This window comes from Homalodisca vitripennis, chromosome X (genome assembly GCF_021130785.1).
Source record: "Homalodisca vitripennis isolate AUS2020 chromosome X, UT_GWSS_2.1, whole genome shotgun sequence".
NCBI classification, from domain to species: Eukaryota; Metazoa; Arthropoda; class Insecta; order Hemiptera; family Cicadellidae; genus Homalodisca; species Homalodisca vitripennis.
This window is the reverse complement of record NC_060215.1, coordinates 10,203,537-10,221,714: the sequence shown is the minus strand read 5'-3', so window position 1 is coordinate 10,221,714 and position 18,178 is coordinate 10,203,537. Positions and strand designations below refer to the sequence as shown.

The window sequence follows — 18,178 nt, the reverse complement described above, 5'->3', positions numbered from 1 at the left end:
AGCGGCTAAACGGTTGGTCGTAACTCAAAACAAATTTTAAACGGGATTTAGGAAATCACGTGAACTACAGAAAAGGTTCAGTGACTTCGGGAGTTGGCTGAGCGTTAGCTAAGCGTCAATAGTAGATAGGGACAGAGGAATATTTATTATGTTCACAGACACAATACCCTCTAAAAAAGGCCCAAGTGTGTCATTAACCCCCGGTAATATTAACCCCCCCCCGGGGATTTCCTGGTATGACCTGATAACCTCCTGTACATTCAACCCCCTGATGTGTTAAACCCCCCTGGTAACATTAAACACCCCCAGGGAATTTCCTGCCATGACCTCATGTCCGAATTTTACCAGTCACCAAATCTCTTAACCCCCCCCCTGGGAAGATCCTGGTATGACCAGATAACCCCCTGGAGACTTATCCCCCGGTAACGTTAACCCCCCCTGGGAATTTGTTCATATGACCAGACAATATCCTGACGAAATTAAACCCCCTCTTGTCTTAACCTCCTTAACATTAATCACCCACCCAGGGAATTTCTCGCCTTGACTAGATAGTCTCCTGGTGATATTAAACCCCCTGTTCGACTTAAAATACTGCCTTGAGGTCGGTTTTTATTATGTTTATACTAAACAATTCAAGATAGCTGACCCGTGCAGACTTTTCTCCCGAGCTCATTTCTGGCTAAACCATAGGTCGTAGATCAGATCTGAGGGCACAATCGAAAGACAAAATTAAATTTCCAACAAGAAAGGTCCAGTCACTTTTTGTCGTATCTCTAACGGTTTAACCGCAAAATGCCCTCAAAGTCAAAAGTTTTTACGAATCCGGAAAAAAAAAAATCTATGAAAAAGGTCAATTTTTAAATCCCTTGTCATTTACTTAATGTCCGGACTTAACCAGTCACCGAATTCCGCTTATCCCCGAATTTGCAAGCGTTTACTTTGGGGGCCTGGGGGCGTAGCCCCCAGCGAGCCGAAGGCGAGTCAAGTTGATACAAACAAGATAATTTTGACACCAATTTTTTATGTATTAACCAAAACATATAATCTCCTCAGCTGTCATTCATGTCTTTTACTTCTTCACACTGATCAGGAGTATTGTTATAATTCCATATGTCTGTAAGGTGTATTCAACAATTTGTTTAATATGAGTGTGATGTTGTCCTGTATTATATTGTAAACTACAGTCCAGATTTAGCCCCAAGTAATTACCACCTGTTCCGTTACTAAAGAAACACTTGAGTGGCCTATGCTTTGGAACTAATGACTGTTATAGAAGGGGCTATCAATCAGCACACCTTAAGTAGAACTCAATGTGTATCCTCATTGTGGTGTTGGTAAAAGGAGGGAGTGGTACTTTGCAGGAGAGGAGTCAAACAACGTGGTGGTTGGTCCCGGGTCAGCATTGGAGGACATGTTGGCAGAGAAGCTGGAGAGACATCGAGACCATGATGACCAGAACAAACTCTCACCCAAGGTCTTGGTGATGCAACCCATCCTTCGATTCCTGCAACTGTTGTGTGAGAACCATAACCAGAATCTACAGGTGAGTGTCTCATTCATTTCACATAGACAATAACAGAATAGCACTGATTATAGGAGATCAAATTAGATATTCAGTTGAAATGTTTTATTCATGATTTTTTTTATACAGGGTGTTAATAAAGTCCCACATGGGCTTGATAATTCCCAAACGATTAGGTAAAACAATAAAGCATTGTGCATCATTACTATAAATATACTATTGAAGTACCTACCACGTTTTTGTCATGTCAGGGGGATGGCCCGCAAGGAGTCAGAAGGAAATCTTAAATGAGACCAAAACCATATGTTGGGACCAAGGCCAACCTAAAAATGAAAACTTTCTATTGTAAAAACTGCTACCAGGTTTTTCGCTTTATAATTCATCTCTGCTAAACAACCCGTTTAAAATAATGTAATCATAGCTCAATCATTTAATGTTTTTGTCAAACTCCTTGTCCTCCATTGGATTGGATGTTAAGAGTCACTAACTACCTTGAAAACTATTTCTTTGTGACTGTTAAAACAAATCTGGCCAGTAGGAGCAACCAGCCACAAATTTCAAACCATCATTAGTAATGATTAACAGTTTAAGATATAAACATACATTGGTTTTTATAGAGTACATATACAACTAAACAAATTACGAGATTAACAAATATGGCGTCTGCTTGTTTACCGTTCAGTGGTCTCTTTCAGACATGCAGCATTTCACGGATAAGGATATAGGAAGTGCAGTCTAAAAATTATTTACAAATATACGACAATTTGTTATTTTGGTTGTCTATCTATGTATTTTTGACATGAAATATGGGAAAACCATGTTTTAACAGTTAATTAAGTATGTACTGCCAATCATATGTTGTCCTTGAATAGTCACAGCAGACTCTAATTACAAACCCTAATTATTTTATCCGTATACATTTTTAATACATAAATTACACCAATAACATGTCTTAGGTATCTATAAGTTGCGTAATACCGATCAGCTGTCATTCGCGAATAGACGTACTTGAAGATTCTCTGCACATATTGTGAAAGCGTGACTTTCCAAGTTTATTTTAAGCACTTCTGTTAAATTTATTCATTATTTTATAATAAAGTACTTTTACAATATTGGTATCATCATCGTTTGAATAGAACCATGGTATTGTCAGTAGCACTAAGAATCAGTAAGTTAATCGTCGAGGATTGGAATCGTCCTATACCTATTTAATAATTTGTGGGAATAACTCCATACAATTTAAGAACAAAATTAATCCTATCATAAAAAAATAATAACATAGAAGTAATAATTAGAAGTTCTACAATGATTTTAACTGGAGAAATTGTCTAAAATTCAATAGTTTCATATCTCATTAAGGTTGATACAATGCCAACTAGTCATTGGCAATTTTTGGTCAAAGCCAAATTTGCCTCATTTCAAGTTATTGAAAAATCACAGGAACTGGAACTAGTTCAGAACTGAAAAGAAATTATGGAATTATTTGCAGTGACTTTCTTTTAGTATTTATCTGCTTGCCTAGTATTTATATAAATTGATTGTTGTCAGTAAAATGGAACAAACAGCATTTATCGAGTAACTGACACACAGTGATCAATCAATGGGATTGATGTATTACCTGATCGGTTTTTAGGTCTAAAAGTTTGTAAACTAGTTCATTTGAAAACAGAACATATTAAAAAGATAGAAGTAAAGTAAATGAAACGTTTTAAGTCTTCCTGTATGAGCATTATGTAATATGTGATGTGTTGTGTGGTAGAACACTTTGCGGAACCAAAACAATAAATCAAACTACAACCTGGTTTCTGAGACTCTGATGCTCCTGGACTGTATCTGTGGCTCAACAACGGGTGGACTGGGGTTGTTAGGCCTCTACATCAATGAGTACAACGTCTCACTCATCAACCAGACTCTGGAGACCCTCACCGAGTATTGCCAGGGGCCCTGCCACGATAACCAGGTCATATTTATAAACAAAACTATTTTTTAAGGTTGTGTGACTTTAGTTATTCAAATTCAAAACAACTTCATTCATAAATTGTATGTGTACAATTATATTAAGAATTTATTCACATAGCATGAATTCCTGAGGTAATTTTTGTATGACATGGGCAGCATGTTTGTCCTAGCCAAGATTTTCATTGATAATCAATCCCAAAAATTTGTGTTGGTTTTTTGAGTTATCGCAGAATGGTGAATAAAAGTATTTGGATGATATGTGTTTCTGTTTTGTTTAGTGTATCATTTCTAAACAATGATAACTCTGAAAGGTCCAAATAAATAACAAACAATATGCAATATGCTAGTATTGACAATAGTGTAATAACAAGTGAGAACTCACCACGGCAACCAGAAGATGTATAATTCTTATCTAATGGGTGATATGGTGATTCTGCAACACAACAAAAATTAAATAGTAGTTCATTGTCTTGCTTAGAGCAGTTCTTCTTTGTTTTGGTATTATTTTCACTATTTCCAGACAACGATAAAGTAAACAATTAGAACACAGTTTAATGAAGCTATTTTTGACACATTAGGCATTTTTAGGTTTTAGGTACTATTGTTTAAATATTTATTTGCTTACAGGGAATTGAAACTATGTTTCTGGAAGCCAAGAATACATTCTTTTCAATAACGTCACTCACGATTGTGTAGAACGTAAACTCTCGACAAGGAATTTTGACAAACATTCGGTAATTTTTTTTGTGTTGGAAAATAAAAGAATAAATCCCAACCGGAAATGTGAACGTCTTAACGTTTTCAAATTAAAAATATAATGTAACTATAGAGTATTTTACAGTATGATATGAAACCTTGGATCTTTATCTTTAAATTTATGTGTTTTAGTTCAAACAAAATAAAAATAGACTTGCCATGAGGGATCAAATTACAACATAGTTAATGCGTCAAAAATAGCTTAGTGCCATTTCAAAACATAGTAAATGCTTCGTTAATCGCTTAAAAGCCAGTTGCAGGGATATGTGGTTTGTATAGCTTTTTCATATACTTTTTATGTATTTGATAATAATGTCAAAGGGTTTGTAGATTGTGCCTCGGGTTTGTTGTGAGTGGAAATTTTCTGAAGATTCCATGAGCAATAAGTAACATGAGAAATCTGTTATTTGGTAGAATAATTGGGTAATACCTCTTGCAGTATTGACCTTCATTCCAAGAAATGCCATGTGACACTGTCACTTGTACCTGTACCCAAAGCCTTACACCTACTCCACTGTGCAATTGGCGTGGAATTCTAACAGATCAGGAAATTATAATACATTGCCTACACCTGCTGCATTATATACATCATAGTTTCAGAATGGTTTATGAAGATGGTATATAAAATTGCATTGCATGGCATTTTTAAATTACTTGAAGTCTGCTGTTATATAAAGATATAGCAAATTTTAAATAATATTTGTTGTATAATAGTTGTAATTGTAATGATTACACCTGTAAATATAACCAATATCTTTTATCAAAATTAATTTTATCCATAAATATTGTATGATGTTTGTTGACAAACAGTTTGATGGATTTACAGAACTGTATCGCAACACATGAATCAAACGGGTTGGATATAATAACTGCCCTGATCCTCAACGACATCAACCCTCTGGGTAAGAGCCGCATGGACTTGGTGCTGGAGCTCAAAAACAATGCCAGCAAGCTGCTACTGGCCATCATGGAGAGTCGAGGAGACAGTGAGAATGCCGAGCGGATTCTCTACAATATGAACCCAAAACAGCTGGTCAGTACTAAAGCTCACATTCACCTTACCTGCTGTACAAACAACCTGCTCAATTCAATTCAATTCATATTAACTTTATTCAAGACTCATACAATGCACACATAAAGTACAAATACAGAATAGCGTCAACCATTACATTACAATATCCATTTAGTGACTACATAAATCATTAAATAAATAAGTTTGCCACAAAATGTCATGCAAATGACAACACTGATTTTACAATTTTGCTACTATTTATAATATGTCATATTAACTACTAAATTGTTGGATGAACTAAGTTACCTGAAAATATTGTTTAAATGAGTATACTGATTTTTCTATTAAAAATGATTTTAACTTTGTTTTAAATATGCAAATTTGTGAAATTTTTAGAAACATTTTTGGAAGAAATAACAAGAATTTGGATCCTATTGCTGTGGGTTTTTTATTAAAAAGTTCTAAGTTATGTTTTGGGATTGATGGATAATTTCTATGGCGATTGTTATAATCATGATTTGCTCCTAATTTAGGTATACTATCTTCATTTGATTTCACAAGCATGATAGTTTGAAAAATATATAAACCATATACGGTAAGGATTCTTAATTTAGAAAAATGCTGTTTGACAGATTCATTGCGTTCCAAATTTAACATTATTCTAATAGCTTTTTTTTGTTGGTGAAGAATTCGGTCTATATTTTTTGTTGTTGTAGTTATCGTACACCTGCAGTTATCGTAGATTTTTGTGGTCGGAAACCATGTTGCTGATCATCCAATATGTGATTACTTTCCAGGTAATCCAAAAGTTGATTGACATACTACTTTTTCAAAAATTTTAGAAAACACAGGTAATAAAGATATAGGTCTGTAACTTGTTGGACTATTTAAATCCCCCTTTTTATAGAGTGGAACAACTTTAGCAATTTTTAATTTGGATGGGAAAAGGCCAGATATTAATGATGAATTGATTATGTGGGTTAATGGTTTGGAGATTAGCGGAAAAGACTGTTTAATGAGGGTGATTGGTATATTATCAATTCCTGTTGAGAATTTGTTTTCAAAAGCCATTACAATCGTTTTTAAAATTCTTTCATCAACCTCTTTAAATTTGAAGAAAATTGAGGCTTGAGGTGGTTTTTCATGACACGATTGATTAACAAAATCTTTCTGAATATTTGGAAGCACAAATCTATCAACAACATTTATAAAAAATCATTAAATATATTACCAACAAGAATTGGCTCTGATATGGATGTGCCATCCCGGACTAATTGTATGTTACAGTAGAACTCCGATTATCCGAACCCCTATTATCCGAATCCCCAATTATCCGAATCACGATTCGGTGAAATTATGTAAAATTTGAAAGTCGTCAAATAACAGTGACGGCGCCCGCCCGACGAAACGTGCCATGACGTAGACAGGGGCAGGAGCCCGTGCGCCAGGCGTATGTGCCGTTACCGTGGTAACGTGACTCCCGCATGCTATATTTAGAACACCCCGCCCTTCCACCTGCACATCGACTGCAGTCTCGCCGCCCGCCGGTCAGTGCGCTTGAGCCGTATGCCAGTTCCGTTCGCGTGTGTATTTAGCAGTCGAATTGCGTTGTACCTTGAGAGTTGCGTTGATGTGTGCTCATGTTTATTACTGTACTCTATAGTATTAAAATAACAACGTTTTCAAAGGACTTTTGTTTATTTAATGTAAAATACTCCTTTTTTGCATAATTTCCATGCTAAATCCAACTATCCGAATTTTTGCATATCCGAATCGGCCTGATCCCCAATTAATTCGGATAATCGGAGTTCTACTGTATTAGTGATCTTGGTGCCATTGTTGATTTCAGATTTGATAATTTTCCAAGTTGATTTTGACTTATTTGTAGATTTCTTAATTTTACTGTCAAAAAACCTTTTTTTGTCGTTGTTTATTTGAATTTTATTTTCAATTTTCAGTTGCTTAATTAATTGTTTTCAATCATTAGTTTTCCAAACCCTATATGTTTTCTCCAATTGCGCAATTTTGTCCTTTTTAATCTTTACATCATCTGAAATCCAACTATTTAGGTTTTTCTCTTTTTCCACAGATAATAATTTAGGAAAGCTAATTTCAAAAACATGAACAAATATTGAGTAAAAAACATCATACTTAGTTTCTACGCTAGCCTGGTAAACTTCTAACCAATTTTCACTAGCCAATAGCCTTAAAAATAAATCTATGTTAGTTTTTGAAAACTTTCTACAGTACCTTTTATTCACATAATGAAGAGTATTTTGTACACCAAGAATTTCAAACAATTGCCCATCATGGTCTGATATACATGTTATAAGGCCAGATGTTTTTAATTTCTTAGTTGTAATATTAGTGAGGAAGTTGTCTATGCTGTTTTCTGACTCGGAGGTAACTCTAGTAGGAAAATTTACTTTATAAACTAAGTTATAAGAATTTAAAATACTAACAAAATTCCTATATGCACTGTCTTTGTTCAACACATTGATGTTAAAATCTCCTGCTATGATAATATTCTTGAATTTATCATTTAATGTATTACACAACAAATCAAGTCTACCTAGAAAAGATTCAAGTAGCCCTTGCTGTGGGGATCTATAAATACATACTAAAATAAATGAAAATGTATTTACAGTAATCTCTGATAAGCATCATTCAAATTCTTTTTTGGCTGTAAGATCTTGGACTTCAGGTATTAATAATTTTTTACTTTTAATGTTACTTCTAGCTAAGATTAATACACCACCACCAAGTGAGATAGACCTTGTAAAAACTGAACATATTTTATAATTTGGAATATTTAGATACAGGATTTCTGCTTCAGTCATTTTATGTTCAGATATTGCTACTACATCTGGTTGGATTTCTTCTAAATTAATTTTTAATATATTAATACGTGATGATAAGTGTTGAACATGTTGATGTAATATTTTAAATGGCTGAAGTTGAATGTTGTCAAAATTTTGTTTATTTTTGGAATTTAATTTGATATTGGTTTCAGTATATTTTAAATGTTGGTAGTTTTTCATCCCTGATAGTTTAAAATGATTATTGTTACTTGAACTTAAGAGTGCATTATTATGAGCCAGATCAATAACATTCAAACTATTATATCTATATGCAGAACAGTTTTCATTGTCATAAAAGTTTAGTTTAAATCTGAAAAAGATGAACAAAAATCACTGACACCATATTGCCCATGATTCACCTCACTTTCACCAGACACTGTTTCCAAGTGTTGTTTGGATTGGAAATCAAGATGATCCTGATGTAGGGCCATCTCCTTGTCTCCTTGTGGTCCTAGGTTTGTAGTTATGGTTGATGACAGTGGTTGAAGTGAAGAGGTCTCAGGCTGCATGTGATCAACAACAAACGATGATGGTGTAGCTTGCGGATACTTTGACAAAATATTGTATTTTAAATCAGTGATAAATTCATCATGTGTTAAGCCATTCCATAATACTCTGGAGGACCACTGGTTGTACAATATGATGTCCACAGAAGCTCCAGTAAGGTGATGAAATTTCATTATTTTGGTTACAAAGAGTTCTATGGATATTTTATCATGAATGCAACCCATAGCCGAACATATAAACGCTCAATGACTCTGATGTGCGTTTTGTGATGTGCAGGTGGATGTGGCTTGCCGAGCCTTCCATCAGGAGCCTTTGGACGATGGCGTCGACACTGATGATTCATCCACTGAAGGTGAAGACGGTGTTTCCCCAAAGGAGGTAAATTGTCTTAACACTTAGTGCTCAGTGTTTTGTGTATGATTGTACTATGAGCTCAACCATTTCAGCTCTTTTTATCAGACTGAAGAATTATCATCACGTCCGGTCTGTCAGGTCATATCTCAATGCTCCAGCTATTTGTCCAGTAATGTCATCTCACTTCCAGTTAATCTCATTCAGTCACTACTTCTCTGGTTCACTGTATTGTGCAGTTCCTAAATTCAAATTTACAATGAAATTTGAAATTCACTATATAAGGCGCTGTATTTGTGTCATAACCAATATATTTTTAAAACCAATAACATTGTCAAAATTGTTACATTTTACAGAGAAGTAAGAATTTCAAATTACGATTTGCGGAACATATACAAGCCTTAAAATGAAACAATGGCAGTGTGAAATATATTTTTGCAGAACATCTTTTACAAACTGGTCAGTTAAAGTATGAAAAATTAAAGTATTAAAGTATGAAAAAAACATGGAAATTATTAAATTTAAGGAAAAGAGAGAAAAATTATATTATAAAGAAGAACTACTTATTTTTTTTTATTATACAAGAAATTCAATTGATATGTTGAATACAATGTAAGTCAATACAAAAAATTCAATATTTGAACAAATATTAAAATTAAGATAGTAGTGCTGAGAGTAGACTTTGCTAATGAAGATTTATAACGCATTACATACTATCCCCACATGTGCTACGATTGTTATTTGTTTATAGCTTTTTGTTGTGAGGTTATGTTACTGTGATCATGGTATGATCGCTGAAACACGTGTCAGCATTAAAAAGTGATGTATATGTGATATATTCATTACATTTGTGTAAGTGGCAATGAAATGACAGTACTTGAAGCAGATATAGTAAGGTTATAATCGTACTAATGTTTAAAATGTATTGCATCGGTTTGTTTTATTAGTACTTCTAAATAAGGCAAATAATAATATCGAAAGTAAAGAAATATACTATTTGAAAGTTAACATTAGTGAAGCAGGATTATTTGTCTGATTGTTGTGTCAGGTGGGTCACAACATCTACATCCTGTGCCACCAGCTGGCACAACACAACAAGGAGCTAGCTGCTCTCCTCAAGCCCTCTGAGATCAACGTAGACCCTAAGATGAACCAAGCTCTGGATTACTATGCCTCTCACACAGCACAGATAGAAGTTAGTATGTCATGTGCTCCTCTGTCCTGTCCTAAACTATATTTACTTTCTCCCGTACACATAGCACAACTGCTGAGTTTTGTACAAGCGCTCCACACTCACAGTTAACACCAAAAGATGACACCATTCGTTCTTAATCTGAAGCACAGGACTACTCAAACCTCTACTTTTGTTGCATAAGGTTGTTTGTGGCTAATATTGGTTTAAGCACAAAGTGTACAATGTGATAACATTTTTGTTATACCTCACTATTATATTTAGTTTCATGAACATCTGTCTAAAATATGTTTAATAATTTGAATAATCTTTAAACTACCAAAAAAGTGCCCACTATATTCAACGTATGAGGTATATCCAGAAATTCAGTTCTGTTGTACTTGTGAAACAAAATAAATAGTATTAAGAAAAACAATTTAGTTTTGAAGAATCCCTTTACTCTAACTATTTTTCTATATAAGTCCACCAGTGTGTAAGCACCTGTCATAGTGTGGTACAAGCTTTTATGTTCCTTCATCATAAAAGGTTGCCACTTGTAACAACAACATGGTGTGGTCATCGTGAATCTCTAGCCAGCAACATCGTCACATTCATAGCGTCATAGTGTCACATTCATAGCGAGGAGAGTGGATGAGAGCATGAGAGTGTTGGTGAGCATTCCACATCCACTATTGTCCACCCACCGGACAAATCTGTTAATGAATTTCTATTGGTTTATTCTTCACACTCAAAAAACCAGTTACGGACCAGGATTTACAATTAACTTGGCCATTACAAACAAACACTATGGTGTGAAACAACAAGAAGTTAACTAACAATGGTGTCAACTCTCTCATAATAATAAGTAAAGTTAATGCTGTGGATGTGTGGGACTGTGATGGGTAATGGTGACCAGGCAAAAACATTCCCCTCTGGATGTACATTGTCTTCAACCGTATAACGTTTTTACTAGCAGGAGATCAAAACAAAGAATCACATTGTCACATATAATTGTACATACATAGGAGTAAAGTATTAAAGAAATGAAATATGGAGTATTTGAAAACAGATGGATTACATCAAATCTCTGAGCAGTCAAAAATGAAAGAAATTGATAATTAATAACAAAAATCTTGTAGTACAAAAAACAATAATTTCATATAACAACGACCATATTAGAAAGACGATTAAAATAAATATAATAAGTATTTATTTGTGATTTAATTTACTACCTAAATAATGTAGGAAAACAAATATTGAAGGGGAAAAGCCTACATGGGCCTAAATGGCCTGTCCATAGACACAAGTTGAATATATTAATTAATTAATTATTTTTATCTTAAGCAGTGTGTGGATTAATTTATGACAATTTAGTTGAACAAAAATACACTGAGCCAAAAATAACCTTTTACTTGTTTGTAAGGCCACTAAGTGTGATCTTTACTGACCTATCAGCTCACTAGTCCACACATAGTGGCCGGCTGGGTTCAGCATGTTCACTCTGCGATGGTATAACCATCTACCTTATTCTGACTCCTATGTAAATTATAGTGTTTGATCTTTGATCCTGTAAATGACTGGGATTTACATGGAACTCTTGGTAAAACTAAGATTATGCAAGCAGTCTGGGTGGTTGTGCTTTCATTCAGTAGTGATACATAAACTGTAATAAACTCACCAGTAAATTACTTGCCTACAACACTGTATTACGGCATTTGCCCATTTAAGGGATTGTGGTTCTGGTTTCATGTACTCCCCTCTACCAAATTTTTATGTCCAACAGAAATATATGAAATAATACAATGAAACCTTGAATCAAAATAAATGCTGTCATCTGTTTATAGGATTCCTTCTGCTCACTATATATTGGCCCTAGAACTTGAATTTTATGTTTTTATTTTATAAGATATTTCATGAGATTATTTTTGAACAATGGCAATATACTTTATTTTCTATAATGAGGATACTCTGAGCTGGAGGAGAACTATATTCATTCTGTAGTGGACATAGTTGCCATTAGTTTATTATGGTGCCTGACCGTTCAGTTTTTATTTGCAGATTGTGAGACATGATCGTACTTTGGAGCAAATAGTTTTCCCCATCCCAGAAATCTGTGAGTACCTGACACACGACACGAAGGTGAAGATATTCCACACAGCGGAACGTGATGACCAGGGTTCCAAGGTGTCTGATTTTTTTGAGAGAACGGAAGACATGTTCAACGAGATGAGGTGGCAGAAGAAGTTGAGAGGTGAGATCTTTGCTGTCATCAGTATTCATGTCAGTAGAATTAGTGAGTGAATAATTGATATAACATAACCTTGATCTTCTATCAACCGAAAGAACAAACTGAACAACTTTTAAGTTTGTTTTGATGTTCCACGACCTTAGCCATAACCCATTTTATGTACATATTCATCATCTACTTGATTTTCTCCCGTTGTGTAGGAAGTGTACAAAACTCTCATAACCACTCTCAAAAATATAACAGCTCAGCCAATCCTGTTTATGAGTGTGGATAAACTTTTAAAACGTCATAGTGAAACTTCCAAAAAATGCTGATTAGATTCCAGATTCTCACTTACTTGTTCAATGTATTTATATTACAAATTCAAACGGTTTTGCTTGTATTCAAAAGTTTTATAAATCATTTTACCAAATGATAAGTGTCGTCAGTCTTCAATTTCTATTTAGAGAGTGACCTTATTAAAACTGTGACACATCACACTCCTCTCTTGATGACATTGATCCCTCGTCCTTATTATTTGTTTTACTCTATCTCATGTGTTTTTTATTTCATGAAAAGTAAGTAAATAACCATCATGGTGTAAGATTGTGTGACACCAGTATATTAAAGCGATACTAGTACACTCAGAATAAGCACTAGTATTGTACCGAGTATTGGTTTATGAAGCAGTTCAAAAAACAGTTCACACATTTTATCTTGTACATTTTCCTCTATAACAAAATAAGTTGAAAATATTAAGAAAATAAAGTTTTATTTGTTGAATAGTTATTATGTATAATCTTATTCCAATTATATTAAAATCACTCAAATATTGTTTCCCCCACTATGACAGTGTTATAAGAGTCAGAGAACTGTCTGTCCATTCCTGAGTCTATTTTCTAACTGTCCCTCCACACATAGCCTACGTCCAGGTAAAAAGTAGTGTCTTAACCTGCTTTCTGCCAATTACCGTAAGAATTTCATATACTTTTTGTATTACTTCAGAATATTTTGAGACCAAATTCACATATTATGTATGTGAAACTTCTCTGTCTAGTCTAGGGGTCAAACGGGTTCATTGATTTAGACACGTTTTCCATTTTTCTAATCATGCATCATATAAAATATTCCCTTATGTTAGCGTTCCCAGGTATTTTATACAGATTTTAGGTACTTCCCAATTTCTTTTTACAGAGTACAGCTTTAGTTGCAGTAAAACGCAGACAGATTGCTTTATCATAGGCAATCTCAGTTACAAGTGGATTTGTGCTGTAACAACTCATTCACATATACAAAGTCTAATTTTTTAGATCTGTTTAAATGTGCATAGCAAAACAGGTTGGATTCAAAAACATCTTGTAACAGATTTATTTTTATTGTTACAGGACAGCCAGCTCTCTTCTGGGTGAGCAGTTACATGTCCATGTGGAGCAACGTACTCTTCAACTGTGCAGTTCTCATTAACCTTATAGTAGCATTCTTCTACCCTTTTGTCGACCAAGTGCCAAGTAATTACCATTACATAACAGATTACATTGTATAACTTAAAATTTATTATTGTATCTAAATAGATAGAAATTATTATTAAATTGCTTTCTATTATAAATTTTCTGACGATGTTTCTTCGATGCTCTAACCATTTGATGAATGCCTTACAAAATGTGTACAATGATCTTTATATTTAATTTCAGTATTTCTTTCCTTAATAATGCCAATTAGAGAATTACTATGCATTGACTAATTGTGTTGTAGAGTTGGGACCCCACCTCTCCGGCCTGATCTGGGCTGTAATGTTGGTGTCGGCAGCCATTGTAATCACTCTTCCCAGAGAATCGGGTATCCGCACCTTGGTAGCTTCCACCATACTGCGCATGATCTTTTCTGCAGGCCCAGAACCAACTCTCTGGCTGCTGGGAACATTAACGGTAAGCAGTCACTGTGATAATTAATTCCAGAGATTGGGGTAGTCTCCAAGATTCTGTATATGATTTCTACTCAGGCCTAGAGCCTACGGTCTGGCTGCTGGGAACATTAACGGTAAGCAGTCACTGTGATAATTAATTCCAGAGATTGGGGTAGTCTCCAAGATTCTGTATATGATTTCTACTCAGGCCTAGAGCCTACGGTCTGGCTGCTGGGAACATTAACGGTAAGCAGTCACTGTGATAATTAATTCCAGAGATTGGGGTAGCCTCCAAGATTCTGTATATGATTTCTACTCAGGCCTAGAGCCTACGGTCTGGCTGCTGGGAACATTAACGGTAAGCAGTCACTGTGATAATTAATTCCAGAGATTGGGGTAGTCTCCAAGATTCTGTATATGATTTCTACTCAGGCCTAGAGCCTACGGTCTGGCTGCTGGGAACATTAACGGTAAGCAGTCACTGTGATAATTAATTCCAGAGATTGGGGTAGCCTCCAAGATTCTGTATATGATTTCTACTCAGGCCTAGAGCCTACGGTCTGGCTGCTGGGAACATTAACGGTAAGCAGTCACTGTGATAATTAATTCCAGAGATTGGGGTAGTCTCCAAGATTCTGTATATGATTTCTACTCAGGCCTAGAGCCTACGGTCTGGCTGCTGGGAACATTAACGGTAAGCAGTCACTGTGATAATTAATTCCAGAGATTGGGGTAGCCTCCAAGATTCTGTATATGATTTCTACTCAGGCCTAGAGCCTACGGTCTGGCTGCTGGGAACATTAACGGTAAGCAGTCACTGTGATAATTAATTCCAGAGATTGGGGTAGCCTCCAAGATTCTGTATATGATTTCTACTCAGGCCTAGAGCCTACGGTCTGGCTGCTGGGAACATTAACGGTAAGCAGTCACTGTGATAATTAATTCCAGAGATTGGGGTAGCCTCCAATATTCTGTATATGATTTCTACTCAGGCCTAGAGCCTACGGTCTGGCTGCTGGGAACATTAACGGTAAGCAGTCACTGTGATAATTAATTCCAGAGATTGGGGTAGCCTCCAAGATTCTGTATATGATTTCTACTCAGGCCTAGAGCCTACGGTCTGGCTGCTGGGAACATTAACGGTAAGCAGTCACTGTGATAATTAATTCCAGAGATTGGGGTAGCCTCCAATATTCTGTATATGATTTCTACTCAGGCCTAGAGCCTACGGTCTGGCTGCTGGGAACATTAACGGTAAGCAGTCACTGTGATAATTAATTCCAGAGATTGGGGTAGCCTCCAAGATTCTGTATATGATTTCTACTCAGGCCTAGAGCCTACGGTCTGGCTGCTGGGAACATTAACGGTAAGCAGTCACTGTGATAATTAATTCCAGAGATTGGGGTAGCCTCCAAGATTCTGTATATGATTTCTACTCAGGCCTAGAGCCTACGGTCTGGCTGCTGGGAACATTAACGGTAAGCAGTCACTGTGATAATTAATTCCAGAGATTGGGGTAGCCTCCAAGATTCTGTATATGATTTCTACTCAGGCCTAGAGCCTACGGTCTGGCTGCTCGGGGCACTAATGAACGTAGTGATGGTCAAATCTAGAATTTTAAAATTTTTAATCTGGTTCAAAATCTCAAACAATTGATTCTCAACTTTCGAATGTTTAATCATGATAGCTTTTTTGGCCAAAGTTTGATTTAAATACAACATCATGACACCAATTTCTACCATTTTTAATCCTTTGAAGGGCTTCAGTATAATAAGCGTCCAACACTTGAGTGATCGATAATATCGTATCAATATTCAAGAGTAAAGAATCCTCGCTACAACTACTTACACCAAATTACGTTATATTTTAATTATGTTGTATCTCAAATTACAGTATAAAAAATAATAATGTTATAGTGAATAAAAAGCAATGTAGGATATGCATTTATAAAATATAAAAAAGAAAACCCAAACACACAGTATATAATTGTCTTACTTTTTACTATTTTAAGGATAAACTTGTCTGAAACAAATAAAACATGTGCATAACTACTGCACTTGCTGTTATTAGATATCTGCAGTATTAGAGCCAGTAACAGGTAATTCAGTGGTAACCTATTACTGGGATACTGTTGTTTCAGTAACAGCTGGGCTGAATGATTTGTTCTTATAAGAATTTTTTGGTTTTGGGTTTCTCAGTAGCCAGTAACACTCCAGGTCATTTCGTTGCAAGCAATGAGGCATATATTAGCAATGGAAATATTACTATGCTATGTTACTATGCAATATAAGTAGGTAGGTTTAAATCAGGTTATCGTAAATATGCTACTAATAGCACCAGAGTTAAAAATAACTTTTACAAGTGCTTACTTGATATCTGAGCATGAATTAGGGTACTACCTCGAGAGATGTTTTTCCTTTTTTTCCAGCAGTGGCGGGGTGGCACCTTACGAGCCACCGGAGCCCGCACTGATGGCCAGAAGCATCTCCAATCAGTACTTTCCCGATCGTAGATCATGGTCTTATCAGATCTGTTGACACCAAATCCCGTACATTGCCTAAAATTGCAGTAATTTTTCTCCCTTCTTGTTTTATATGTCCATATTTGGCCGTATGATTCAAATTCAAATTCAAAATATTCTTTATTCATTTGTATACACATGTTGTACAGAATAGTGTCAAATTATTATGTAAATATTATAAATACTTATATTATTGTGCCAATGAAAATATTGATATAAAAGTACGCCAATCACCCTTGATAACTAACTTAGACCTAATCAAGATTAACTAACATACACTTTTTCAGTAGATATTTTATAAATTTTTTGACCCAAATACTAACTATTTCTATGATTATAAAACTCTTCTAAAGAGTAGCAAGATATGGTGGTAAGAAATGTCTTTAGTTTTCTGATAAATATTGTCATATTCTGTTCATTGGTAATGTTTTGAGGTAAGTACTTCATAAATTTTAGTCCTGCAAAAGTTGTTTTTTTTATAGAGTTCCAAATTATGTCTATCACTAATAAAATGATGCCTTGTATTATATGTGTGACTTTGTGATATAGTGGGAATATTAATTTGTTTACAATATTTAACTGTTTCTAAAATATACCTATCAAATACCGTTAAAATTCCTAGTTCTCGGAAATGCATTTTTACTGACTCTTTACCAGCCAAGCCTAACATTATTCTAATTGCTTTTTTCTGTAATATTAATAAGTAATCCAAATTCTTTTTTGAAGTTCCGCAATAGATTGCTATTCTATAAGACATATGGGAATCAAACAAAGAAAAATATATAGTTTTAAGTGAAGTGAGGTTACAGTATTGTTTCATTCTGCCTAATGCATAAATACTACATGATAACTTTTTTGACACAAAGCTTACATGATCATCCCAACTTAAATTATTATCTATAACTAAGCCAAGAAACTTTGTACTAGTCAATTGTTCTACTGAATAATCTCCTATTGTTATCAATGGATTTATTGTTTGTCTATTTTGTTTGGTGTGAAAAGAAATAAAGTTGGTTTTACTGGTATTTAATAATAATGAGCTGAATTTAAAAATTGTTTTATTTTTGACATTTCCGTTTCTGCTTTGTGTTCAATTTCCTGTTTATTTCTTCCTTAAAAGGTAATATTAGCATCATCTGCATAGAGAATCATACCAATGGCATTTTCCTCACATATAGAAGGGAGACCCGTCAAATAACACACAAACAGTAGAGGACCCAAAATGGAACCTTGTGGGACGCCACACATAATTTTGTTTAGCGATGACCTATAGCTTTCAATGTAGTTTGTGTGTTGATGTTTTATTTCAACATACTGATAGCGGTCTTGTTAGTATGACTGGAACCATTTTAACTCTTTACCTTCAATGATATAAATGAATGAATGAA

The 18,178-nt window shown here is 34.8% G+C and overlaps 1 protein-coding gene across 11 annotated transcripts in view; it reads left to right on the top strand.

The window, feature by feature from the left end:
* The window catches only part of LOC124368672 (inositol 1,4,5-trisphosphate receptor), a 152,811-nt gene that overhangs the window by 116,519 nt on the left and 18,114 nt on the right, over positions 1 to 18,178 (top strand). For all 11 annotated transcript variants that reach the window (XM_046825951.1, XM_046825948.1, XM_046825950.1 and 8 more), the window contains 8 exons: positions 1,362 to 1,543; positions 3,282 to 3,482; positions 5,064 to 5,270; positions 8,894 to 8,995; positions 10,017 to 10,163; positions 12,198 to 12,390; positions 13,752 to 13,874; positions 14,119 to 14,291. In XM_046825951.1, the coding sequence (XP_046681907.1) occupies positions 1,362 to 1,543; positions 3,282 to 3,482; positions 5,064 to 5,270; positions 8,894 to 8,995; positions 10,017 to 10,163; positions 12,198 to 12,390; positions 13,752 to 13,874; positions 14,119 to 14,291 (1,328 nt within the window). The remainder of the gene's footprint in view (positions 1 to 1,361; positions 1,544 to 3,281; positions 3,483 to 5,063; positions 5,271 to 8,893; positions 8,996 to 10,016; positions 10,164 to 12,197; positions 12,391 to 13,751; positions 13,875 to 14,118; positions 14,292 to 18,178) is intronic.